Genomic DNA, 27,520 nt, shown 5'->3' with positions numbered 1-27,520 from the left:
TACACGTTCGTGGCTATCCAAATGTGGTAAGAATTATCTAATTCGTTCAGGTAAAACATTGAGTTTTAAAATGAAAAGATCAGATGCCTGTTTTCTTTAGAGACTCTCAACAAGATGTGGTCGGCAGCAGATGTCGCAGACCTAATTTTGTCAACCAAAAGATTTTAGCGGAAGAGTTTTCTTGCCAACTGTGTGCCGGCATTCTTATTGACCCCCAGCAGACGATCTGTGGTGCAAGGTCAGTTGTACACTCTAAATGCACTCTGATTTGCTCACTTAGTTTTTTCTAGTTGTAAAGTTGTTGAACCACACATGACATTGTCTTAGTTTGTAGTCATGAATTTAAACTGATTTCATTTGCAGACTTTGAGTTGGCTAAAGAGAGCCTATTTGTTTGCATGTACATGTACATGCAAACAAATTTTAGTTTAAATGATCCAAATTCATTACTACGTGTCATCAACACTATCAACTTAGACTTTGAGTTGGCTAAGATGAGAAATTTCTTTATTGTTTTGATTAAAAATTTATTAAAAAATTGCAGTGCTAGTAAAATGGCACTTTAAAAAGAGGATGGGTAATCCAAACTTAATATCAAGCTTTTGGGCTTAAAAAAAGAGCTGCCCCTGTTTAATGACTGAACATGTTTGCAGATGCTACCTTTTTGATGTCTTATTTGTTAATGCTGCCTTCAGAGATTGTATATTGGCTAATGAGGCTATGGTTTTTGAGTCATTTTTGATACTCTCCTCTCCTTTCACTTTTTAGTATTGTAGAATTAATTTTAAAAAGAACTATTTAAATAATATATCACAATAAAAAAACACCGTTTTTGGCAACTTTATGAAAAGCAGAATAATTAATCAACGAAACACAAGTGATGCACCAGCATACTGTACTTAGCTCTGAGGCTACAAAAACTTGATTCAATGCTTGAATTTGTAAAAAACATTATCATTTGCAACCAACTGTAAATAGAGATGCTTGAGCCTACCTGTCATATAGAAGTTCTATTGGTATGAAACTCTAAAATACCTGATAGTAGAGCAGGAGGGCATAGAAAAGCTGTCAAAAAAGTGATTTATTCCTTTTGGAGGTGGGCTATGTGATAACTGATATGTGATATTTTCAGCTGATTTCAAATATCTGGTTTCTACACCTCTCAGATTGTTCATTTTTGAGCAATTTAATTAATTATATTATTTTAATTAAATAAATATCTGTAATGTTTCATGTGCTTCTACCAACAATGTAATAATGAAAATGGCATATAAATACTAAATAATTAGCAATAACCTAAGTTGGAATCAATTCTAATAACATTAAAATATTTAATCTTCAAATATTATAATAATAGAATTGTATTATATAATATTATGTGTTCTCAGTTTGGTTGACATTGTGGCAGCTTTACAGTTTGTCCTTGTTATTCCGCAACTCATATATCATTACAGATTTGCAAAACAAAATGAAAAGTATTTTTAAAGACTCAGACCATGTATATATAACATTTTAGTATACATATATTCATCATTAATGCTTATTATGTTGAACCGTTTACTTTATTATGCAAGTGAAATCGCAATTAGTCAGTCTTTTATACGGTGTGACACATACATGTATGTATTCTAATCAAACATGAAGTGCACCTTTGGTTACAATACCACTCAAATACTAACCTTCTAATTCACAGTCATCTGAGTCTTCTGCATCACTACTTTCATCTCCATCCTCTTTATTTCTATTGCTACAGCAGCTGCTTCTGCACATGTCCGTGCACTTGAGATTTGTATTGTTGCACTGACAGCAACGAGACTGGCACCCAGTTTTGCATCGACAAAACATGTCCACGAGCACATCAGGAAGTGCTGGCTGTCGTGTTATCCATCTAGCTTTAAGCTCTCCATCTTCCATGAACCAACCATGTTGGTTGGGGGAATGGGGCATTGATGATGATTTGCTTGGCTCTTCTCCATATCGCAGCCTGATAGGCAGCCTTAGATATATGGAGATTTAACTCATCTAGTGTGGGTGGTAGGTTTACTTGTGATGTGCGAGACGGTGAGCAGAAGATCTTATACCTTGCTTCATTGATGGAATTTGTCTCTTCACTATATAATCTGCATATGAATGTCTCAATAGATTATTTTATTGCACCATCAACTTCAAAATCTGTTTCCAATGATTTCAGTGTGTTACAGAATTCAAGATTGTTCTTTAGCAGCTTGAAGAAAGTTATCTTCCCGGTGGAATAGAATGCGCTTACACTGTCATATCCACTTAGAGCATGGAGCCCGAGCAGTGCTTTGCATCGTTCGGATGTGAGGACAGTAGACAGACAGCCTGTTTACATATCTCAACTGCTTCTTACCACAGCAGTAAATGAGTTTTTGTGATGGCAGCTCATTCACTAGAGATAGACAGCTTAGGAAAACATCTGTGTCCTGGCACTTGACTAAAACCTTTGAGCTGGATTTGTCTTCCATTACCTTTGCGATATGTGATAACATGCGCGTATCTGCTTCCTCGTGGTCTGGTGTCAAACTATCTATTTGGTATACAGCGATTGATCCATCAAGGTCATAGCTGATCATGTGGCATTCTTGAGAAAAAGCTGTTACAAGATCTAGTTTCTGCTTCACAGTTGACTTCCTCCATGTATCCTTTAAAATTTCTCTAAAGTAGGCTTGTTTGAGCCATCTGCTGAAAATTCAGAAGTTCGGACTGAATACAGCAACCTTCTGCCTTCCTTCCACACTTCTATGACTTCTCTCACCTTCTTTAATGCTGATATTAGGGTATGTGTCACAAACAACATCCACGCGACATGTGTGATATACGTTTGCAATACTAACTATCCGTTGCAAAAGCTGACTTGCAACCATGCCAAAAGTTGGAGGAGCTTTCAGGGTCTGAATTTCGGCCATAGCATTAACCACAATAGCGTCAAAGACTGGTAGCTGATCCTGGTTAACATAGATTGATGGTTGATCATCAGCATCTTCCTCAACAGCAGCCATCAGAGCCGACTTAGCAGTCTTCAATATAGAGCCATCAGAGTTAGCCAGGGACCAGCTGATGTTGCCAAGAGAGAATGATAACACTTTTTTTAAATCCAAGTTACGCTGTTGGCTGATCACTAACAAATTTTCAAACAGTCTGTGCGAACACGCTAGGACTTTTTCTTTTGATTTTTTCTTAGCTGATGGTAATGTGGAGAAGGTTTTGAGCTTGTTTGACTTGATGGATGCATTGAAATCAATCTCTTGGGTGCTTAACCTCCTCTGGCCAAATTCTGAAAGCTGTTTCTCTCCTATCACATTTGCCATTTCAAGATCCTGCTTCACTTCAATGGAGGCTTTTGCACCACAGGTAATATGTACTAGCTTGGTGGTTTGAAACGCAAACGGATTTATTCTTGCTGTTATGAGTCCTTCATAACTTCCCTCATTTCCTCATCAGCCTTCCATGCCTTTTCACGCATCTCATAACTTGCTGCATCCGAATCACAAGGCACTAGCATCTTCTTCATGTCTGTATGCACAGCTGTTCGTTCTGGGTGAGATAGAGTCCAGCATTGAGAGGCCGATGATTCCTGTTAAACCCTATGATTCTACCGTGAGACTTTGAGTCTCTTTTAACTGTTTGCTCAATAGATTGATCACAAGCGATAGAGCTGAATGGACAGTGATGTCGTGATTGATAAGTAAAATACCCCTTCTTCATAAGAGCCTCATACACCTTGCTATGCCATACTTTCAGATTAGTCATCTCTGCATAGTACAGCATGCCACATCTAGCGTAGTTTGTGTGGTCATATGCAAAAAACCAAGGAAGGATCATACATGTAATTTATCTATAAATTTATGCCCAAATTGTAGGCTATAACAAGTCATGTAAACTGCAAAGAGTTAATTTTGCTGCTCACAAAATGTGCAGACAAAAATGAAAATGTTTTCTTTTTCTCCCATCAAAGTACCATCATCATAGAGTAATCATCATAAATTTGTAAAGCTATAAATATCTGATCTCACCTCTTCTGCTGTATCACATTCTTTCTGTCTCTTCTCATGTCTTTCCTCAGCTCTTTTCATAACGAGTTTGTTACAATACTTTTTATAACATGCATAATGACAAGAAGTCTGAACTCTCATCGAAGTTCTCAATGATTAGCACTTTTTGAGCAATTTCACATTGAATGCTCTCTTCTTCCAATATCAACCATCTGTTTGAATACTGTTTGGCTGTCTCATATTGAAGTTTAGTCACTCTGACTAGGGTTTCATTCACAGACTAATCAAGACAGTGAAACAAGTGGTCTTGCGGCATCCTTGGCATGGGTTAAGGAATGCTGAGAATTGACTCACTTAATCTCAAATAAAAGCATTTATTAATTTTTGAGATTATAAAATAGTTTTCTTTGTCTAATATGTAAGGTTTTCCAAGCAAACTTGGAGTTGCCCCCTCCCATTTCGAAAATGCTCTCTAGCTCAGAAATGTGCAAACACATAGGTGTAGAAACATTATAATTGAATTCAGCATAAATTTCTGACTATAAAACATCTTAGTTTGAGTAGCCCACCCTCCGAAGGAAAAGGCTGAAAGATAAGTTCATGTTCCTGCTCTACTATGACAGATGTTTGACCAATTAAAATATGGAGAAAGATTTGCAATGATGTTGTTACTAAATCTTTTACAATTCAATTAGGAATGTCTGTTAGAAGTTTAGACACAATTTACACTTGTTAATTCTTATTGTTCCATGACCAAACGAGCGGATGCGAAGTTTGAGAGTTTTTATGATAAATGCATGTGCACACAGCTTACGAAAATTATTCATCAACAATGAGACGAACCCTTGTTTTGAAATCTCATCAACAAATTTAACCATCATTGTGTAGAATCGTTAGAGTATAAAAACGATACAAAACACATATAAGCCTATTTAAATATATTACCAAGTCTTTGTATACCGTCGGAATTATCTTAAAACTTTCCCATCTGATCGGATTATACACAAATGGACAAATTAATTTGGCTGAAATACTTTACAAAACGCTTGACAAGCTTGGTTTAATAAAAGTTAAGACCGGAAATTGAAACGCCGAGCGACAGAGAATAGAACGATCAATTTGTGCGCATTTCATGGAAAAATAACGTGCACATTTCACCAGTCTATAGCATTGTCGAATTGCCGAAGGTTTCTGTAATTAACGTAGGAGTACTGAAATTATTTCATTTCATGAATGTTTCATTTTTGCTGATTTCAAAGTAACTGACATTAATTTTTAGACACTTTTGAGTGCTTTGGTATTTTAACTGATGTCCAACGCAGTATAAGTAAAGGAAATGACGATGATTTTTTTTCTAACGATCCTTATGAGGTTATTACAATATTTAATTATAAGTTTGGATGACTACAGAACAATGACTACGTAGTACAGATTTTCTAAAAATCTATATAAATATCACAACTTCTTGATATTGCTGGCTATGACATTTTGAAATGTAAACAAAATTGTGCTTGGTTTTATATTATTACTATGTTAATAATATTGGTTATTCTAATAATATCAGTGCATTTTACTTCTAACATTGGCCAATATTGCATTTTTCCTATTGCAGGGGGGGAGATATAAACATATAATATTTTCCTTTTATTGTTGCTATTTGTTGTATATAATAACACCCAGTACATTACAGCTACCATTGCAGTTATCCTATTGCACTGCAGTGCCAATTGACTGCTAATATTACATTTCTCAACCATCAGTACCCTTTCGTTTTTTCCAATATCTCTTTGGTCATGGGCTGTATGACAGTAGAATTTCTAGTGTATAACTTGGCTTTAACTCGCTTTCAGAGGTGGCAAAAAGTATATGACTCTTAACTATTTCTTTACTAAATAAACATTATAGAATAGATTGCTTTGAAGACCTTGAATTAGAATCTGGCAAATGATGGTACAATTGTTTGGCGTCTTTCAATTATTGTTCATCATAGTTTTGATAAAAAACTGAAATTTTGTAGGCTTCAGATAGACAGCTAAAACTTTTGGACAAAAAATTATTAAATCATGAGTACCCGGCAGTACATTATAGGTAATAAGCATGTGCACAGTTATTCCTTAATTTGCCAAGATGGTTGAGTGTTGTTAATGTTAATTGTTAATGCATGAGTACCCGGCAGTACGTCATAGGTAATAAGCATGTGCACAGTTATTCCTTAATTTGCCAAAATGGTTGAGTGTTGTTAATGTTAATTGTTAATGCATGAGTACCCGGCAGTACGTCATAGGTAATAAGCATGTGCACAGTTATTCCTTAATTTGCCAAGATGGTTGAGTGTTGTTAATGTTAATTGTTAATGCATGAGTACCCGGCAGTACGTCATAGGTAATAAGCATGTGCACAGTTATTCTTTAATTTGCCAAGATGGTTGAGTGTTGTTAATTGTTAATGCATGAGTACCTGGCAGTACATCATAGGTAATAAGCATGTGCACAGTTATTCCTTAATTTGCCAAGATGGTTGAGTGTTGTTAATGTTAATTGTTAATGCATGAGTACCCGGCAGTACATCATATGTAATAAGCATGTGCACAGTTATTCTTTAATTTGCCAAGATGGTTGAGTGTTGCAGTTGGTAGTATGCCTGGCTGCAGAATAAAATATGCAATTTCGATGTTTGTTCGAAGCAATATTTTTTTTAACGCTCTTGGTGTAGCTTTGAACAATAAGACTGGCAGACATATAAACAGACGGGTAAAGCTCTCAGTATTGAGAGCACAGACACGGGCTCTTGTAATAAAATTTTTTTTAACCTATTGAACATTGCATTATGGGAGAGTAAATCTCTACTTAATTATTCTACAAACATCAAAAACACCCAAAGCACATACAAACAAGAAGTAAGGTATGGATCAACTCTGCTTAAGTGTACTTTTGATGAAAACCAAAAAAAGATATATTACTAACTTTCTTTCTGTATAGTGTTACAGTATCATTACCTTTTTGTTTGTATACTGCATCACTGCCTTCCTGTTTGTATACTGTATATCTGCCTTCCTGTCTGTATACTGTATCACTGCCTTCCTGTCTGTACACTGTATCGCTACCTTCCTGTTTGTATAGTGTATCCCTTCATTCCTATCTGTATACTGTACTATTACATTCCTGTCTGTATACTGTACTATTACATTCCTGTCTGTATACTGTATCACTACCTTTCTGTATATACTGTATCACTACCTTCCTGTCTGTATACTGTATCTCTGCCTTCCTGCCTGTATACTGTATCTCTGCCTTCCTGCCTGTATACTGCACCACTACTTTTCTGTCTGTATACTGTACCACTGTCTATTGCAGAGTGTGCAAACCTTGCCTGAGAACAGAGTTTAAGGATAATCAAGTCATAAACTGCCCGCTGACTCATTCTGAGCTGGATGACATAGAACTAGGTCAGGAACTGTGTCAGCAGAAAGGCCTCTGCAAGACTGATGTTTTTGCTGACAAAGCTTGTCAGCGACTACTGCTAAAGGAGAGATGCTACTGCTACAATGAGCCATATGGATGCCAGGCTACGCCAATGTGGAAAGATCTGAACGTGGGTAACAAGCTGGAAATACTTCTGACAGAGCAGTAGCCGTGTAAACCTTTTTATGACAAGCTATTTTTAAAGGAATCATTAAAACTGCTTTTGAATTGTGCTCTTTACTTGCCAATAGCACAATGTTATTTTTCAATGTCAACTAAGCAACAGCTTATGTATGCATAACTTGCAAAATAAGTTTAAAGATCAGTTTTCACAATTTTAGTTCCAAGAAAAATATGTGAGTTGGCGTTGGCTATTTTTATAGTATTCAAAAACGTTTCGAGTATGCAAGTTGTAATATTTTTATATTGAGCATAACGATTTTTTCAAATACTGCTTTAATAATTAGCATCCGAGCACATGTGCACAATACCAGGGTCAGCCAGTAACTGTCTCAAAAAACCGTAACAATAATTTTAACAGTTTTATACCGAAAACTACTCATGATATGAGTATGTTAACAGTTAACAGTAAGTTAACATTTTACATCACTGATGGTTTTCACTTTCACCCAAAAGTGGTTTATGAACTCTCTTTTTTAACTTGAACTTTAAGTTAGTACAAAATGACAACAAAAAATAGTAAGTAATTGTACTGGTTTTATAAATATTATATCAGTAGTATCATACTGAGAGTAGTACATGATAGTCTGTGCTCCTTCAGAAGCTAGGTGGGATAACAATGCATCTATATTATTTTACTAGAAGTTACTGGCAGTAGGACTTCTTTTGATTTCTGTTTTAAGTTTTTTAAACAATGCAAACAAAACCGTTTGATGTAAAAATTTTGATTTATTGATGTTTTTAAAATTTTCAAGTAGTAAAAATATAAAATTGATGTAATAATAATAAACTGCTGACACAATTTTACTAACTGAGTTATTGACTACTTAGCAAACATTTGTTATATACATATACATATATCACTTCATTGGCAATAAGTTCATTTTAAATAAAAATGTTTTTTTTTTAAATTAAGCCATACAACAATATATGCAATTGTATAACAATATACGGTAATACAACATTTGCATACTAAATACAGTAAATAGTCACAATTTTGCATGAATTCAACTCTACATAAAAACAACTATTTTTGAGAAGTACATAGTTTTTGCTGCTTTCTTTATAATTCTTTTGATGTTTGTTAATAAGAGAAATTATAAAATGGATAAGTTGCAAATTTTGTCATTTTGCTATTGTCAACTGCAAAATTTATTTATTTATTTTGTGATTCATAGATTTTTATTATGTTATATCAAACATTGTAATGAACAGAAAAAGTTTTTTTTTGATGTTACAAAAAATTTCGAGCCGTAAAATCCCTTCTACTTCTTCCTTCTTCTACAACTAATGCTTCGAGACCATTCCTAATTATGGTGCTTAAACGCAAATGGTTTTTCAGATGTAACAGCCAATCATAGCTGTCAAGAGTGTGATTTCTCTTTCTCCCTCAAAACGTGCTTGGTTTTACTGAGCAAATGTACATGTAGATATAAATTCACCATTGTTTATACTGCACTAGTAACTAGTTTCATAATGAACACATTTGTGATGATTAGCTTTAGCCACCAACAGCGCTAACATAGTGACACACCCTCATATAGCACTGCAATGCCATCGTGGAAACAGCCGTGTCGCTCTCACTCTGTTGTGATTTAGAGCTGCTGTTTAAAAGTGAAACAATTGTGAAATGCTGCATCTTTGTGCCATTGAAACTGCTTTAGCCACCAACAGCATAACAAAAGCTTTTGATTAAATAGTGTCACTCGCTTAACAAATAATGCCAAAAAAGGTTTTTCCTTTGATCATTCCTGGTTTTTATTTTTTTATTGTTCTTTTAAAGATACACTTTTGATGTAAGGCATCACTCTACTATAATAGCACCCTATGGTTACATGGTCTGCTAGTCAGCCGAGCGTAGCACTTTGGCGCTGGCACACCCAGGCGTCGCTAGACAATAAATGTATAAAAAATTACTAATAGAGTTATCCGTATCATAAAAATGCGTCTTGCATGTTGATACATCGTATCGCATTTGTGTCACAAAAATTTTTCTTTGCTTTTTCTGCTATTCCTGTTGAATAACATATATCTGGTCTTATAACTGTGATTGCAAGCAATGGATGAAAAAAAGCATTGGAAAGACTACCGTATATACATACAGAAAGGCATAAAGGTGCACTGATTTATTTTCATATTCCAAGTCTAATATGAGTCCTCGCAAGCCAGATAGCTGGGTTGATTTAGCCTCATTTTAGAACAACTATTTTGCGGTGTCATGCACAGTGTTTTAAACCATAAGTTGTGTTTGTTAAATTACTATATTATGCCAGCCTCCAGGCTCATTGGTCAGTTAGCAAAAGTTCATCATTGTCTATCTCCCAAAAACTCTAGAACATTCTGTTGTTCCATTAGATACACATGTCATCTAATCTGGTAAAATCGGTGTTTAGTAAATTTTACTTGCTGCGACATATGAATGTATGTCAATATTATTTTATCTTTAGTGACATATGGATGTATCATTTTATTGTAGCAACATATGGCTGAATGTCAATACCGAGCCGTAGAATGCTCTAACCGGCGATGTTCAAAGGTCGTATCCTCTCTTGACATTCCTAAGCACATTGCGCAATGTCTCCAAAATCAGACCACTTGCCATTTCTGTGGATACCAGACATTGCGATGCAATTTGGAGGTAAAATTATTTTTACTTAACGTTTATAAACATGTAACCTTGTCAGAACCGCCTAATTATATGCAAATTTGTAGAAGTAAAAGTATAAACATCCTAATTTGAATAACAATTATTTTGCCAATATTTTGAAACATATATTTTACCTGGTCTACCTACATGCCTAGAACTACTAAAATTTTTTTTTGAAAGATTTAACATGATAATAAACAAAATGAGGTAAATTAAAAACATGATTTACTATTACATAAAGTATTAAACAGTAAAAGTGAACACTAAACGTAGTGTTTAATACTTATAATACTTTTAGTGTTTTAATTGAAAAAGCTTTCAATGTGTAAACCGCTTTTTAAATAAAGCCAATTGAAGACTTAAAATTTTTAATAGCAGTTTGAAATTTCATCAGTTTTATTCTGAATGGTGAGCATATCTAGGAATGGTAAGGCTCATGTAGAGTATTTCTGTATGAAAAGCGAGTGACAGACAGACAGACAGACAGACAGACAATTATAGCCAACTACAAGACACAGTATTTTTTAGTTAGTTGGTCAGCAATGTGTTTTTCTTTTATCCTTTACGTATGACAGCAAGAAGCTTATGTGTGTGTGTATGTGCATGCGTGTGTGCGTGTGTATGTGCACAGGTGCGCACGTGTGTGTGTGTGGTCTTTCTTTTTGTTAAAGATCAATATGCACAAAATTTTACAAAACTCATCAGAAAGCAGCAGTATTTTTTACTATTTGTGATTGTTCTTTATTTTCAAGTTAATCTGACTGCCAGGATGTTTCAAGATTAAAATCTTCAAAGCTTGATAGTGATTGAAATGTTCAGGTCAAGAGAAAACACGATTATGGCGCCTATAGTTGTAAAGAGACTGACAGAAGAGAGAGGTGTCATGCTGCAACTTGAACTCAATAACTGATGTCAACATAGTAGCGCTAAAACTAGTGACATCAATTTGCACTTATTTTTCTTTGAGCATTTTAACTATGAGCCAGTTTTGTCAATTTTGATCTAGAAACATTTTGGCAGTAAGATCGTCTCAAACATAAAAAAAATCGCAATCCTTAAAAAATACCGACACTTTCTAATAAAATCTACTAAAAGACTGCAAATTCATATTTGAAGTACATCTTTGACATTATTTACACGATTAATCTAGCAGTCTAGTGAGACGTGAGAAAATACGAGCTGTAATAAGTATCTGCACAATTATTCCATAGTGCAGCGGGGTGGTAGAGTAGTGTAGTGGGTAGTGTAAGTGACTAGTAAGCTGCGTGTTAGAGTTCAAATACTGTGTGATGTAATATTTTTCCCAACATTCACCCATGGCTTCCAACAGACAGCCGAACAAGGCTCTTATCATGATAGTAAAGACATATATTATTATATTATTATTTTTGTATATTATCATATTAGTATAGTATTTCATTATTATATTATTATTTTATTATGTTATTATATTATTATGTAATTATTTATTATATTATTATGATTTTATATTATTATATAGTTATATTACTATACCATATCATTATTATATTATTATATTTATATTATTTTATTATTGTGTTATTATATTGTTATATTATTATATTATAAAATTGCTTTATTATTATTTGTTATATTATTATGGCTTTACATTATTATATCGTTTATGCTATTATGTCATTATATTATTATACTTATATTATTTTATTATTATATTATTATCTCGTTATATTATTATATTGTTATATCGTTATATAGTCATACCTTCATTTTGTTATATCGGCTTTGAACAGACAGACAGCCATGGCTCTTACCATAACAAAGAAGATTATATATTATTATATTACTATATTATTGTATTATTATATATGTATTATATTGTTATATATACTGTATTACACAGCTTAACAGTTCTGGTGTTGTAGTCTTGTAGGAAGCAAAAAGCTACCGTGTTGCTATAGAATAGCACTCTAACATATGTTAGTATTATTATTATGCCAGCCTTATGTTAGCACACACAACAGTGTGTACTATCATAAGGCTGTATATAGCAGCTTACTATTATATTGCTATGTAGGTGTATGTTATGTACAATACACCATGTTTCTATACTTTTAGAAACACTATAAAGAGTGTGATTTTGCTGAAATAGAATGCAAGCATTGTAACAAAGCTTTCATCAAGTATAACAAGGTAAGAGATCGAATATTACATAACTATTAACTTCTAAAATCACAAGAATATTATATACACCTGTAAGTGCTTCCTTTAAAACTGCCACTAATCTGTTTTAAACAGTTTTGTAATTTAAGGTTTGTACTATAAAAACTGAATTTTATTTAGCAAATGTTGAGTAAAACCAATAACAATCGTGATTATTTTTAAAATTTAGCTAAGAGCGTAAAAACTAATAAAAACAGTTACAAACTGTGACACGCTGTCTGTCATCTGTAATATGTCGTAGCTCGTCTGTCGTCTGTCATCTGTCGTCTGTCGTCTGTCGTCTGTCGTCTGTCATCTGTCGTCTGTCATCTGTCATCTGTCATCTGTTGTCTGTCATCTGTCAAGCTACAGCGACTAAATTCTAGGAATGAAAAATGTGCTTCACATTAGATTTGAATTCATGAAAATTGCAACTGCAAGATTGAAGACACGTGCAGCTAAGCACATGGCTAAGCATTTTTTACCACTCGCGTCGTTACTACTGTATTCTGTATACCCGCTTTCTCATTGTTCGCGTTAAACTACTAATTAATACAGTGTGCTCACGAGTTACGATGCCCATAGTTATAAGATTATAAGTTATAAGATTTTTTTGCCTTACTCTATGAAATACGATGCATTTCGTCCTTGCTACACTAGGGCGAGTTTGTTTTCTACCTTACAATATCAACAAACATCTTTCTTGAAGTGAAAATTTAGCAGTCGGTGTACTGATTAGGATGAAGATGTCGATATGATATTTGCCAAAATCCCTCATACAATGCCTGAAAGATATGTACGTTGCTCGTTATCTCAGTTTAGCATTATCCATGAGAGGCTATAATGAAAACGAAATTGGAAACAGATAAATGATAAGATTTTAGCTGTTGACAAAGTTGAAGTTTAGTACAGTACATACTAAAACTTAGCTTTTAGTATGTATTTAGTATGTATTTAGTATGTGTTTAGTATGTGTTTAGTATGTGTTTAGTATGTGTTTAGTATGTGTTTAGTATGTGTTTAGTATGTGTTTAGTATGTATTTAGTATGTGTTTAGTATGTATTTAGTATGTGTTTAGTATGTGTTTAGTATGTGTTTAGTATGTGTTTAGTATGTGTGTATGTATGCGTGTGTGTGCGTGTGCGTGTGCATGTGTGTGTGTGTACATGTGTGCGTGTGTGTGTGTGTATGTGTATATGTATATGTACACATATGTGTGTGCGTGTGTGTGTGCGTGTATGTGTGTACACGTATGTGTGTGTATATGTGTACATGTATGTGTGTGTGTGTGCGTTTGCGTGCGTGTGCATGTGTGTATGTGTACATGTATGTGTGTATATGCATATGTGTATGTGTACATGTATGCGTGTGTGTGCATATGCGTATGTGTACGTGTATGCGTACGTATGTGTGTATGTGTATGCGTATGCGTATGCGTATGTGTAGGTGCATGTGTATGTACATGTATGTGTTTATCATTATATAGCTTGTGACAGATTTGTTATTGGTTTTTATTGGTTATCATTATTGGTTTTATCGTTGTTATTGGTTTTTAGCAAAACTTTCTGAAAAACCTACTTTTCAAATGCTGTTTGTAATATCCAGAATATCTTAAATTTTAAATTGTTAATGCATTTTATGGAGGTCTGGCCTTTAGCCCAGTGATGCCCGAGATTTCAATCATTTCTAACACAAATTGTTTACCGACAACAAATTATGAACCCATTCATTGCGGACAATTAAATTTTTTAAATAAACAAACTTTGTTAATATCACGGAAGATCACACTTATCATACTAAAATTGTTATTTGATTATGAGAAAATTATTTATAAGACCAGCTGAGTCTGCCAAAATAGCTATTAATAATAGCATATCTAGCAAAGTCCTAAAGAGAAGTGATCTAATGCAACAAATTGACTAATAGCAGATGAAGTTGTTTTCAAAATAACACTTTTTATAAATTCCCTACATGGACATATTAATCCTAGACTTTAGGCTTACTGATATTAAAATTTTATAAACAGAGACTATTTCAACGAGTCATGTTTAGCATTACAAATGGCTGTGATTCTTTTGGCTAATTCCACAGAGACATAAATAAAGAAATGATTTGCTTAAATCAGTCTACATCTCAACATGTGCAGTGACTCCGACTATGAGAGTTTGCTGTTTTTCCTAAAAGGACTATTAATAAAATTATTTGTAATACCTAATGACAAGTGCTTGTATTTGTTTACTTGCAGTTGGTAGTCCACCAAAAGACTCACATTCCGTGTATGACCAGTGGTGGTAAGTGCTACTACTATGACTATTGCAAGTTTGAGGCTGGCACACCTGAAGAACTGCAGCATCATATGCGAGAGGAACAGGACCTTCACCTGCAGGCACTCGCCATGAATGCTGCTGAATGTGAATACAATGTCAAAAATATTGGGAATGTAAGAATTGTATGAATGCTTTCCACAGCTTGAGCAATGAGCACGCAGAAAAAGCAGTAAAACCGATGTAGCCATGTTTTACTTTTCATTGTTCAACCAAGCAGAGTCAGTCAAAACCTCTGAAAGTTTTGACTGAAGTTTGATTGGTTGAAATGAGCTCAGCTTTTTGGTTTAGTCACCTCTAATAACCCAAACTACACAAAATTTACCTAATATGCAAAACACAATTTAAAAAAAGCTAAATATTTCTAAAAAAGTTTAATAAAAAGTAAAACAACTAAAAATTAATTTAATTTAAATTTTGAGTTTTAAATTAAAGTAACCAAATAAGGAAAAATACTATCATTACTTAAAACCTTTTTGGTTGAACTTAAAGAATAGAGAAAGCATAATATCATTATGCTTTATTATTCATCTTGAGGTGTTGACTGATGTTCTAAAAAAAGAATCAAGGAGATTGACCAACCAGAAGCTGAGATATAGCCAGCCAAACACAGGTCTACCAAAAAACAAAAGTGTTTTGGTAATCATCAATATATGACGTATGAAATCGACTTGTGTGCCATTGGTCAATTAAGCCAACTAATGCGCTCTCCTATAACAATCACGGCGTTTTAATTGGTTTAATCCCTGGAAGTATAGAACAATCAAATTGGGCCTAACAATCATCGCTCCTAGAATTCCGAACCGGTCCCTCTGACGTGTAGATTAGTTTTAGCATAAAATAATTACACGCATCTATTATTTCGCAACATTTCGCTATCTTGCAAGTTCAGCTCAGTTTTGTTGTTCTCCTACTTAGCTTCCCTATTCAGACTCATCTTTAGCGTTGTTCAAATTTTTTAACTATAGCTAATAAATAGAATCGATTAAATCAATCATCAATCTCGGTTATCATTTGGAATTTTCTACAAATTATATTAGTTACATCATTTATTCTATATGCAGTTATATTATTATTTTGTATAATATGCATTATGAATATTATATAAATCATAAAAAATAATCATAGATAAGATAATAGATCAATAGAAAAATCAAAGCAAAAGTTATCGTTTTCTTTTCTTATAGCAAGAGCAGCACGGTCAAGTTAGTATTTTTAAGATTATGGCTGTAGTGAATTTCCAGTCTGTTAATAGTGACGATAATCATGAAAATCAACTAAATGCTGCAGTAGATACACAGTAGAAAAATTATGAAGGAACAAAAAGTCCCATTCCTATTTCTTATTCTAAACAAACTGCAATCGCGGATATCGCATATAGACTATACACGCGCCGTTCGTTGAACAGATGATCTTCGGAGCATATCCGTGGAGATCGAGTTAAAATTTGAAGCACAATAGTCAAAATCTGCTCTTCTGCTTTAAAAAATCATGGCGAGGGGTTGTGGGCAAATGCCTTTACCACACAATGTTTGGATGATTTTCCTGAGAAACCAGAGCTAGTATGTAAATTATTTACTATCGGGAGAAGCGTTTTACATCTCGTAGCCAAAACAATCATTATACATAACCGCGGTAAGGGTGCGCAACTCCGGCACATGACCATTAAGTCGATTTTATACGTCACAGTTTTCGGGATTTTCGAAGGGTTTTCCTCTGATTCGTTATTAGGTAGACCTGTGTTTGGCTGTCTATATCTCAGCTTCTAGGGGGTCAATCTCCTTGATTCTTTTTTTAGAACATCAGTCAACACCTCAAGATAACTAATAAAGCATAATAATATTATGCTTTCTCTATTCTTTAAGGTTTTAGTAAAACTTGCCTTATTGTTCCTAATGCCGGCCGGCACAGCTAGGGCTTTCTTTAACGATGTATTAGCACTAACAATAATATTTTTAAACAGAAACAAAATTTTTTTTCCATACCAAACTGAATTTTTTCAATTTTTAGAAAGTTTAGAAAATATGTGCCTACTTTAAAAAATGCAGCCACTTAAAACCATCGTTAAAAGTGTTTTTGCCACAAACAAAGTAAAAAAAATCAGATCTACTAACTGCAAGTTAAACTACACTTTGATCTACTTACTACATGTCATACTACACTCTGATTTACTAACTGATTGTCAGACTACATTCTGATCTACTAGCTGCAAATCATACTACACTCTGATCTACTAACTGCATGTCAGACGACATTCTGATCTACTAGCTGCAAGTCATACTACACTCTGATCTACTAATTGCATGTCAGACTACATTCTGATCTACTAGCTGCAAGTCATATTACACTCTGATCTACTAACTGCATGTCAGACTACATTCTGATCTACTAACTGCATGTCAGACTACATTCTGATCTACTAGCTGCATGTCAGACTACACTCTGATCTACTAGCTGCATGTCATACTACACTCTGATCTACTAACTGCATGTCAAACTTCATTCTGATCTACTAGCTGCAAGTCATATTACACTCTGATCTACTAACTGCATGTCAGACTACATTCTGATCTACTAACTGCATGTCAGACTACAATCTGATCTACTAGCTGCATGTCAGACTACACTCTGATCTACTAACTGCATGTCAAACTTCATTCTGATCTACTAGCTGCAAGTCATACTACACTCTGATCTACTAACTGCATGTCAGACTACATTTTGATCTACTAACTGCAAGTCAGACTACATTCTGATCTACTAGCTGCAAGTCATACTATACTCTGATCTACTAACTGCATGTCAGACTACATTCTGATCTACTAGCTGCAAGTCATACTACACTCTGATCTACTAATTGCATGTCAGACTACATTCTGATCTACTAACTGCATGTCAGACTACATTCTGATCTACTAGCTGCATGTCAGACTACATTCTGATCTACTAACTGCAAGTCAGATTACATTCTGATCTACTAGCTGCAAGCCATACTACACTCTGATCTACTAACTGCATGTCAGACTACATTTTGATCTACTAGCTGCAAGTCATACTACATTCTGATCTACTAGCTGCAAGTCATACTACACTCTGATCTACTAATTGCATGTCAGACTACATTCTGATCTACTAACTGCATGTCAGACTACATTCTGATCTACTAGCTGCATGTCAGACTACATTCTGATCTACTAACTGCAAGTCAGATTACATTCTGATCTACTAGCTGCAAGCCATACTACACTCTGATCTACTAACTGCATGTCAGACTACATTTTGATCTACTAGCTGCATGTCAGACTACATTCTGATCTACTAACTGCAAGTCAGATTACATTCTGATCTACTAGCTGCAAGCCATACTAAACTCTGATCTACTAACTGCATGTCAGACTACATTTTGATCTACTAGCTGCATGTCAGACTACATTCTGATCTACTAACTGCAAGTCAGATTACATTCTGATCTACTAGCTGCAAGCCATACTACACTCTGATCTACTAACTGCATGCCAAACTACATTCTGATCTACTAACTGCAAGTCAACCTACACTCTGAACTACTAACTGCAAGTCAGACCACACTCTGATATACTGACTTCAAGTCAAACTACACTCTGATCTACTAACTACAAGTCAAACTACACTCTTATCTACTAACTGCATGTCACACTACCGTCTGGTTTACTACCTGAAAGTCAGACATCCGTTTGATCTACTAACTAACCTCAAGTCAGAATACACTCTGATCTACTAGCTGCAAGTCAGACTGCACTCTGATTTGCCAATTACATGTCAGAATGCCGCCTGGTCTACTCACTGCAAGTCAAACTTCACTCTGATCTTCTAACTGCTTGTCAGACTAAACTATCAAGAATTGTAGTAAACAATTTTGTTGTTTTGACAAGTCAACGCTGTGCTTTCATTGACTAAAGGAAGTTAGCCGTTTCCAATCAAGTTATCTGTAGAAAACAACAAACTGCCTTTCTGCATTAATGTTTTATATATCATAGAAACGGTTTTATGTTGAATGCAAAAAAGAATAACTAGTATAACAAATTAATAACAGGTTTTGGTCAAATCTCTGCGTGCTTAAATTTTTGCACAATTGGTTGTTACAAAATGCTATTGGTAAAATAACAGTGTTAGTTGACAGGCGCCTGCTGAGCAATAATACTAGCAAATTTAAGCGGCTAGTCCAGCATGACACAGAACTATTACACTAATAATACTACAGAACATGTTGTTTCAACTACAATATATCTACATCTACATGATATTGTAAGATATCAAGCGGAATTATACTACAACAAATCAAAAACTCTGCTACCAGATATTTGCAATTACATTGTCACATTAAAAAAAGTTTACACTTATATTACAAGATATCGACACTTGCACTAGAAAATATTTATGCTTACCCTACAAGATATCTCTCTTGCAGTTATAGTATGAAATATTTGAAGTCAACCTACAAAATATCTATATTTTTTATTAAAACACAGTCTAACCTCGACATATGAGCTTAATGCCTTCTGGAACTGAGTTGGTATGCCAATTTACTTGTGTCTCAAGACCCTATTTTTTATGAAAAATAACTAAATACAAATTAATCCATTACCATACTATAAATAAAGACACATAAAACAAGAAATTATAGTGAAAAATATGTTTTCAATTGTTGTAATTTAACACCTGTGCTAGCAAAGTAACAAATACTTATTTAGTTATTATAATATGCAACAAAACGTAACATTACCATGTACACTTGCCTAGTAATGTTACGTTGCACAACTTTTACCTTTGAAACATGTGTAGTGGCCAACAGCCATCTAAGAGAGACTTGAGAGCAACACTAAACTTATGTGACGCTACGTCATAGAAACATTGAATTTAACTTGGATAAATTTAGCATTCTAAACGCGCACTTAAAATCAAGTTTTAATCTTTAATTAAACTTACTTTAATTTTGTCAATTTAGTTTTTTATTATCTGCTTTTGGTTTGAAGTTTTTGCTTTGCGTTAATTACACTTTTTAGCCAACCTTTTTTAAAGTTTTTTAAACCTGATTCAACGGAAAAGACCATGTGGTAGTGTTTTCAAAAGTGGTCCCTCACATAATAAGCCATATAGTGGCTAACGGAAACTGGCTTGTATGTTCGTATCTTAAACTTTACTTGTATTCTAGTATTTTGAGGCACTTGTATGTTGAGGTACTTGTATTTTGAGGTATATAATATGGCCAAAATTACACTCCAAAATGCCTACTTGTATACTGAAAGATACCCTAACCTTTATGGTGAGATATCTACATATATATATTAGAAGAAATCTACACTCACATTACAAAACATTTTCACTATACTATCCTACCGAATGCTTTATCAACAATGATACTATGTGATATCTACACTTACAGTACAAAATATCTACATTTACACTCCAACTAATGAAAACACAATGCGGATAAAAAGTTAATAAACGATAATGAATATCTCTATAAATTAGGATTTTGTAACAAGAAGTCGTAACCAGTATAATAAAAGCTATGTCTTTAACTCAAACATTTTTGATCTTATATATTCAAATATAATAATAAATTCTTTTGTTTACCTAAAAGTACTTTTTCAAATGTTATAGTTTAAAAACAAGATGCTGTTAAAAGACATAATTTACCTGTTAGACTAGTTCAACCGCAAACCAAATATAGTAGTTTAAATTCTATTACGTAGTTGTAAAGCTTTTGTTGCTGAAATACTTTGCAAGATTTTTAAACTAGTACATAAAACTCGTGTGAGCCGAATATGATATATTTTGTTGCTATCCTCTTTCTTGGCCTGGCTACCTAAAACGTGTGTATATGCTTGTAGACTTCAGAGCCACCTGCTATGATAGAAAAAAGAGTTTCAGCAATGGAGGTAAATTAATTGTGTTATTAATTATTAAAACCATTTTTTGATTTTATTTGCTATCAAATTTTTTGACAGGCTACAGTTTTAACTTTGTTAAAGCAAAAAAAGTAAAAATATATTTGACTCTGAAAAGTAATTGTTTTTGATAAAATGTTCTAAAAATTAGAAACAATTAAAAGCAGACTTATAAGTTATTACAAATGAATCATTTAGCCATTCAAAATGCTGATTACTTTTGGTTTATTTAGAGCTTTTGTAATTTAGATTAGAATTGACCTCAAACCTTACAGACGATAACTATATATAGATGGATCTGTTTGTTGGGCTGCCGTTTGTGCGTCTAGTTATAGCAACAAGGTTTTAAGGATGAAAAAATACCTCGCACTGAATTTGAACTCCAATTTTCTAGGTCAAGAAAAAGGCGAGCTGACCTATTAGGCCACATGGGCTACTTTCTATACAATCGAATAATTGTACACACATTTATTACATCAGTTTAAATACGTGTCAGAGTGTTGCACATCACATGATATTGTGTGGTGTGTAATATCACACAAGCTGGCTTCACAGCTCTTGGCTTTTACTGTAGTAGGTTTAGCAATATAAACAAGCTCAAGTTACTAGTTCAAGTTACTAAAACTAACCAATCTGCTAGTTTTGCCACTGACTAATTAATTAACTTAGCCAATGGCAACTACATTACTTGTCACTGTTTTTAAGCTGTTTTTATTACCCGTGCAACACCGGGCATTCACCTAGTGATAACAGTTTCTAATAAGAACAGTTAGATAACAAATATTACATTTAATAATATACTATTATTATAAAATATATAATTTATATCGGTACTTCTCAAAGTTTGTGCATCTGTGTGTATGTGTGTCTGTGCATATTCAGCTATTAATAGCTATTAAAACCTTAAAATTTAGAGTTTGTATTCTGATAGATTTGAACTCCCAGAAATTGCAATGGTAAGTTTAAATCCTCACGCTGTACCACTGAGCTATACAAGGCATATTGATCAGATACATGTACATTATCATGTACTGTATAATGTATGCACATGCTAAACAACGTATCATTTGAAACTATGAATTCTATTAACTTTATAAAACACAAAGCTTTTTGTGTTTTTCTTGAAATTCCAATTTCAGTTTTTTGTAAGGTTCAATTGGTATATAACGGTCAAAGCCAATTTTTCTCACATGGACAATTGTATTATCTCTGGGAGAAGAGCCTCGACATTCTCTCGCTGTTCAGTCAGACAAAGAGCGTACGATATATCATTTTTACATCTGCACCGATATCGAGAGGTACCGGTATTGTCAAATTTAAAGTTTTTACAGATAGCTTCTGGTGAAACACGCACTCATGCCTGCCCACACACACACCTTTATGCAATAAATGTTATTATTTATTCGACATATTCAATATTTTTATTTTTTCTCAGTTCGTATTAATCGTATCATTACCTAATCATCTTTTCTTTTGTTGTAATGTAATGAAATGTAATGTAGCAAAAAAGATTTAATTTGGCTATTAATTACTAATTATTACTTGTTTACATTTAAATCCTTCTTGTTTGATGTTTTTGAAAAATTATTTGACCTGCACAAAAAACATTTTTTTTATGAGATGAAGTTTGAAATTAAGTTACAGCTGTTTGACAAAGTTTGAAAACTTTTACAGTTGCTTTTATTTCTTCTGTTAATTTATTTCAGCTACACAAAACACATGATATGTAGTTTGAAATTTAGAATGGTACATGTTGTTATATGCTAAATACAAATTTTTTTTTCTGTTCGAAGACTTTTTTATTAGCCGGGCAACGTCGGGTAGTACAGCTAGTTAGTTATATTGCATACTATACATTATAAAATTATATTTTTAAATTGTTAATTTATATATTATAAAATGTTATCATAAAAATATAGTGCCATATATTGTGGTAAAATGTAATATAATATAATGGAATATAACATAATCTAATATTATAAAATAAAATATAGTATGATATGCTACAATGAGATATAAAATATGTTATAATAAAGCGTTCGGTACTGTAATAAAATGTAATGATATCTAATGTAAAATAATGACTTATAGTGTTGTCAAACATGGTATAACGTAAAAAAATATAACACAACCTAAAGTAGCATAAAACTAATTATTGTAATGAAATAGAACATTCTACAATAACATGTAACATAAAACAATCTTCGATATAGTGTGATATAAAATAATAGAATGTACAATAGCATGAACCCTAAGCCAAGCGCCTGTAGTAAGAAAAAAGAGAGAAGTTGTCAACACATACCAATAATACCACAGCTACTGTAGCAATTAAATTAAAAGTTAGGTTTAGTTTTTTCTATTTGAAGAGACAAGGGAGTCTATTTTACTCTTCGAAGGATGTAAACTCCATGCAACGTTAATGTTCTCGGGGCAAATTACATAAAATTTTAGGTTGTCTACGACATCTAATGTTAAACTATATCAGGGCATTTAGTTTAATGTAACATAATATAACAGTACTTATTTAACAGTTTTTGGCATCAGCAACTTAGTGAAGAACCAGCTATCTTTAACATAAATAATTTTTTGACAAGGTTTGCTAAGGATTGCATGCTAATGGCAATCAAAAATAGGCAATAAACAATAAGCAACTGGCAATAAGCAACAGGCAATAAGCAATAAGCAACTGGTAATAAGCAACTGACAATAAGCAACTAACAATAAGCAGCTGACAATAAGCAATAAGCAACTGGCAATAAGCAACTGGCAATAAGCAACTGGCAATACACAACTGACAATAAGCAATAAGCAACTGGCAATAAGCAACTGGCAATAAGCAACTGGCAATAAGCAACTGGCAATACACAACTGACAACTAGCAATAAGCAACTGACAATAAGCAACTGGCAATAAGCAACAGGCAATAAACAATAAGCAACTGGTAATAAGCAACTGACAATAAGCAGCTAACAATAAGCAGCTGACAATAAGCAATAAGCAACTGGCAATAAGCAACCGGCAATAAGCAACTGGCAATACACAACTGACAATAAGCAATAAGCAACTGACAATAAGCAACTGGCAATAAGCAACTGACAATGCTATAGGCAACAAACAATAAGAAATAAACAACTGGCAACAAACAATAGGCAATAGTCAATAAAGAGTAGGCAATAAGCAGTATGCAATATGCAACTGGCAACAAGCATTAGACGATAAGCTACTAAGAATAAACGGTAGCCAAAAAGCAATATTTATGCAAAAATGAATGTTTCATGTTGCGCCCTATAGGAATTCCAAATAATAGGTTTTCTAAAAATTGCAAATGCATGAGCAATTTTTTAGCTCAACTAAAAAGGGATTTACAGACAGTTGCTGAGATATCATTTTGATGCTTTAACATAAAACGTGTCAAACATAGAGCCATTTGCCATTTATATCTTCATTCCAAAAATAACTTTAGTTCATTTAAAAGTGGACTTCATAAACATCTGCGGATACTACCAACACAAAACTATCCCTATGCTTTTGTTTTTCTCGTTTTTAATTTTGTTGTCTTTTGATATTTTATGAAATCCTTTTACTTGATAATTACTAAGATGTCCAAAAATGTCTTGATACTGCAATACGTAGTCATTTAGTTAACAGTTTTGTATAAATGCAAACGGAAACCTTGCCAAAAAGAATTTTCTTACTTATTTTCAAGTTATACAGCCGCCTGACGTCCAATAACTTTGCATTCACAGGGCAACATACATAAAATAGTTGACAAAGCTGCTAGACTTCAGGAGCAACTAGACGCTGCAGAGTCAGCAGCAGAGAATCTCGTAGACTCAATGAAAAAAGTTAACCAGAACAAGTATCATGCTCAAGAGCTTGAGAGGAGTTTGGAAAAATCGACAAAATATATACATTGTAAGTACGATAAGTACCAAACAGTGCTTACCATCGTGAAGTTTGTATTTTGACCTAGTAAAATGTGTGAATGCAATCTTTTCTAATAAGGACAACTGTGGTATAGCTCAGAAGGTTTTAATTTAATTATTTGAAAGAACATCGATATAATGAAACTACTGAGTAAAATGTACAGGGATGAAACAAAATTAGTGCAAAAAATTATCACAAATGAATCAGATTTTACCATTTCAAGGTAGCATTTGCAAACGTAGAAAAAATAAAATTAACTTTTTTAAAAACTTGAGTTTGATAAAAACTGTATTAAATTAGCAAGAGTGTAATAAAACTGAACAAAAATGCAAATTTTTTAAATTGGTTTATACCAGCAATGCATGACTTATCATAATCTCTTTGTCACAAACCGCTAAAATCTATTTCGATACAAGACAAAAAGACCTATTCAAAATTAATACAATTTTTTAAGGCAAAACATACTTTTTACTATAGCTTTTGCTATTTTATGCTTTAATGTTATTTTTTGGAGCATTTTCCTTTTCACTTACAAAATTGAAGCATTTTGAATAAATTGAACCAATGCAAAATAGAATATTACTTTAGATCCCAAAAGTTTGATTAATGTTTACACAAAGAAAGTAATGAAATGAAGCTGTTTAAAATAGTGGTTTGACAGGTAAATTAATCTAAAGATGTAAACAAAAGAATACTCATCACAATACATAATCATACATTATCTTATTATTATATATAATATTTTAATAAATTAAATTGTATCATGTTATGTATTAATCTAAATTATCTTCTAGTATGTTATACAACCTTTATCAAATACTACATTATGTTGTATTATATAGCATTATATCATATGATATGACAGTACATTAATTTATAACATGCTATATTGTCTGTATCTTGAAATATTGTACTTTACTAAATTATGGTAAACTATATTTTTTGTCGTATCAAATTATTAAATTATATTACACTATTTTATATAAAACTTTTGCATTTTAATATATTACATTATTACATCATATTATTCTGTTTTATACTGCACTGAAGTATAATAAAATATATAATGGTTCATTATAATGCATTGAAATATATTACATATTATATTATGATATAAAATATTGTTTTATATGTTATTTTATCTTAAATTATATTGTCAATAATATTAAATTGTAGGCTACTGTACATTGTATCGCATCAGAGTTTACTCATCTTGTACTGTAGCAAAGTGTATTTTATTAAATTGAACTGTATTATGTTATACCTTGTATGCTTTTTTACATTACGCTGTACCAAATTTCTTAGCTGCGCATTATGTTGCATTGTAGAGTTGGTGTTGGTGTAATTGTACTGCTTTGCATTCATTGCATTGGGTTAAATAATATTAGATTGTGTTAGGATGCATTAAATTTAACAAAATATATTATTTTGCAACATCACATTTTATTGCATCGCTTTTCATAGTGTTACTTTTGTTTTGTAGTTTTTTCTCATTTCAGTGTTTCATTGTATAACGTCAATGTACATGTATGGTATCGTATTTGTTTGAAATACAATACAGTCCAGTCATAGAAAAACCAAGGGATTGAGCATTACATTATCGTACCATACATTAAAATTTAAAGCAGTATATTAGAGTACATTAAACTACATATTAATGATATCTCATACAAAACAGTGCAAATTAAATAGGTTTAAATTTTACTTACCCAAAGTCAAAGGTCAAAGGTCAAAGCGGGTTAAAGCCCGTTTAAAGCCAGGTTTAAACAAAAAACCGTAAAGTAAATCATGTGTATCGAAAGCAAAATCGTTTTCTGCATAAGACTGTTCTATAGTTGTGGATTGGCAAGCTGTTGGTGTCTGGTATGAGTTGCTGTGGTTTTTGGGTTAATAGAAATGTAATAGACGGCCAGGCAGATCGGAAATGTGATCTGAGTATTTTTTACCCCTTCTAGACTCTTGCATTTTGGTTGACAAGAGGTGTCCAAGTTTTTATTTGTCTTCTGAGTGTAGCCTTCTAAGCATTGCAGAATTCATAATTCTGCAAAAACTATGCCCAGAATATTTGTATTTATAGCTCCAGACATACATGTATGACAAACAACATTACTTTCTATTTCGTGACACCAACATACTCCATCCACTATCGTATGTTTTAATTTATGAACTTTCTGTTACCGCAATCTTTAATTCACTTTCCCCGTCCCCCTCCACAATGCTATTAAATTACTAACTTCTGATACATGTCTGTTCAACTTGCTCAAAATTCCCGATTTCATGTTTTTTTTATGTTTCTTTTGGCATGTAATGAAATACATCATTTTGTTGATGAGTACCATTGCCAATGAAAAGTTAGTTATATATACACACAAGCATATTTATGCACTCACAATAATGTATCAGTAAATTTTTAGACGTTCTTCCAAGAGCCGCAGCAAATGAAGACACTATTGAAGAATGTCAGCAGCAACTAAATGTGTTAGATGAGAGTCTGAAGGTACGTCAGCAGTGCTGTCTAGCGTCTTTTATCTCATTTCTTTTTTTAATTTTCAAGCAGGTGGTACAAAAATCGGTCTTCTGTCTGTTAATCACCAAGTTTGCATCATCACAAGATGGAAATCCTGTGATGCCATCACAGGATGGAAACAGTAAAAACCAGCCAGTCGAGCGAGTTTTGTTTTTTACATATTTTTTCAAGTGTTTCTCGCTTGCGAAATATGAAAGAAGCACTTGTGAATGATATGTAAGAAAATATCGAGCAAGCTATTTCACTTTAAGGATTGTCCACACTTTAGTCATTCCTCTTATGAAAGTGTGCTGCTAAGTGAGAGAAGAGTGCTTCGCTCAGACCTCTAG

The 27,520-nt window shown here is 33.2% G+C and overlaps 1 protein-coding gene across 1 annotated transcript; it reads left to right on the top strand.

Annotated features, from left to right (window-relative positions):
• The first annotated feature begins 83 nt into the window (after positions 1 to 83).
• On the top strand, positions 84 to 27,520 carry LOC137397339 (TNF receptor-associated factor 5-like). The gene is made up of 7 exons (XM_068083630.1): positions 84 to 238; positions 7,367 to 7,604; positions 12,399 to 12,473; positions 14,729 to 14,923; positions 24,484 to 24,652; positions 27,079 to 27,161; positions 27,443 to 27,520. Exons 1-7 carry the CDS (start codon positions 84 to 86, stop codon positions 27,518 to 27,520), a joined length of 993 nt encoding a protein of 330 aa, XP_067939731.1.

This window comes from Watersipora subatra, chromosome 5 (assembly GCF_963576615.1).
Source record: "Watersipora subatra chromosome 5, tzWatSuba1.1, whole genome shotgun sequence".
In the NCBI taxonomy this organism is placed as follows: Eukaryota; Metazoa; Bryozoa; class Gymnolaemata; order Cheilostomatida; family Watersiporidae; genus Watersipora; species Watersipora subatra.
The sequence above is the reverse complement of the archived record's forward strand: the minus strand, read 5'-3'. Positions and strand labels throughout refer to the sequence as shown.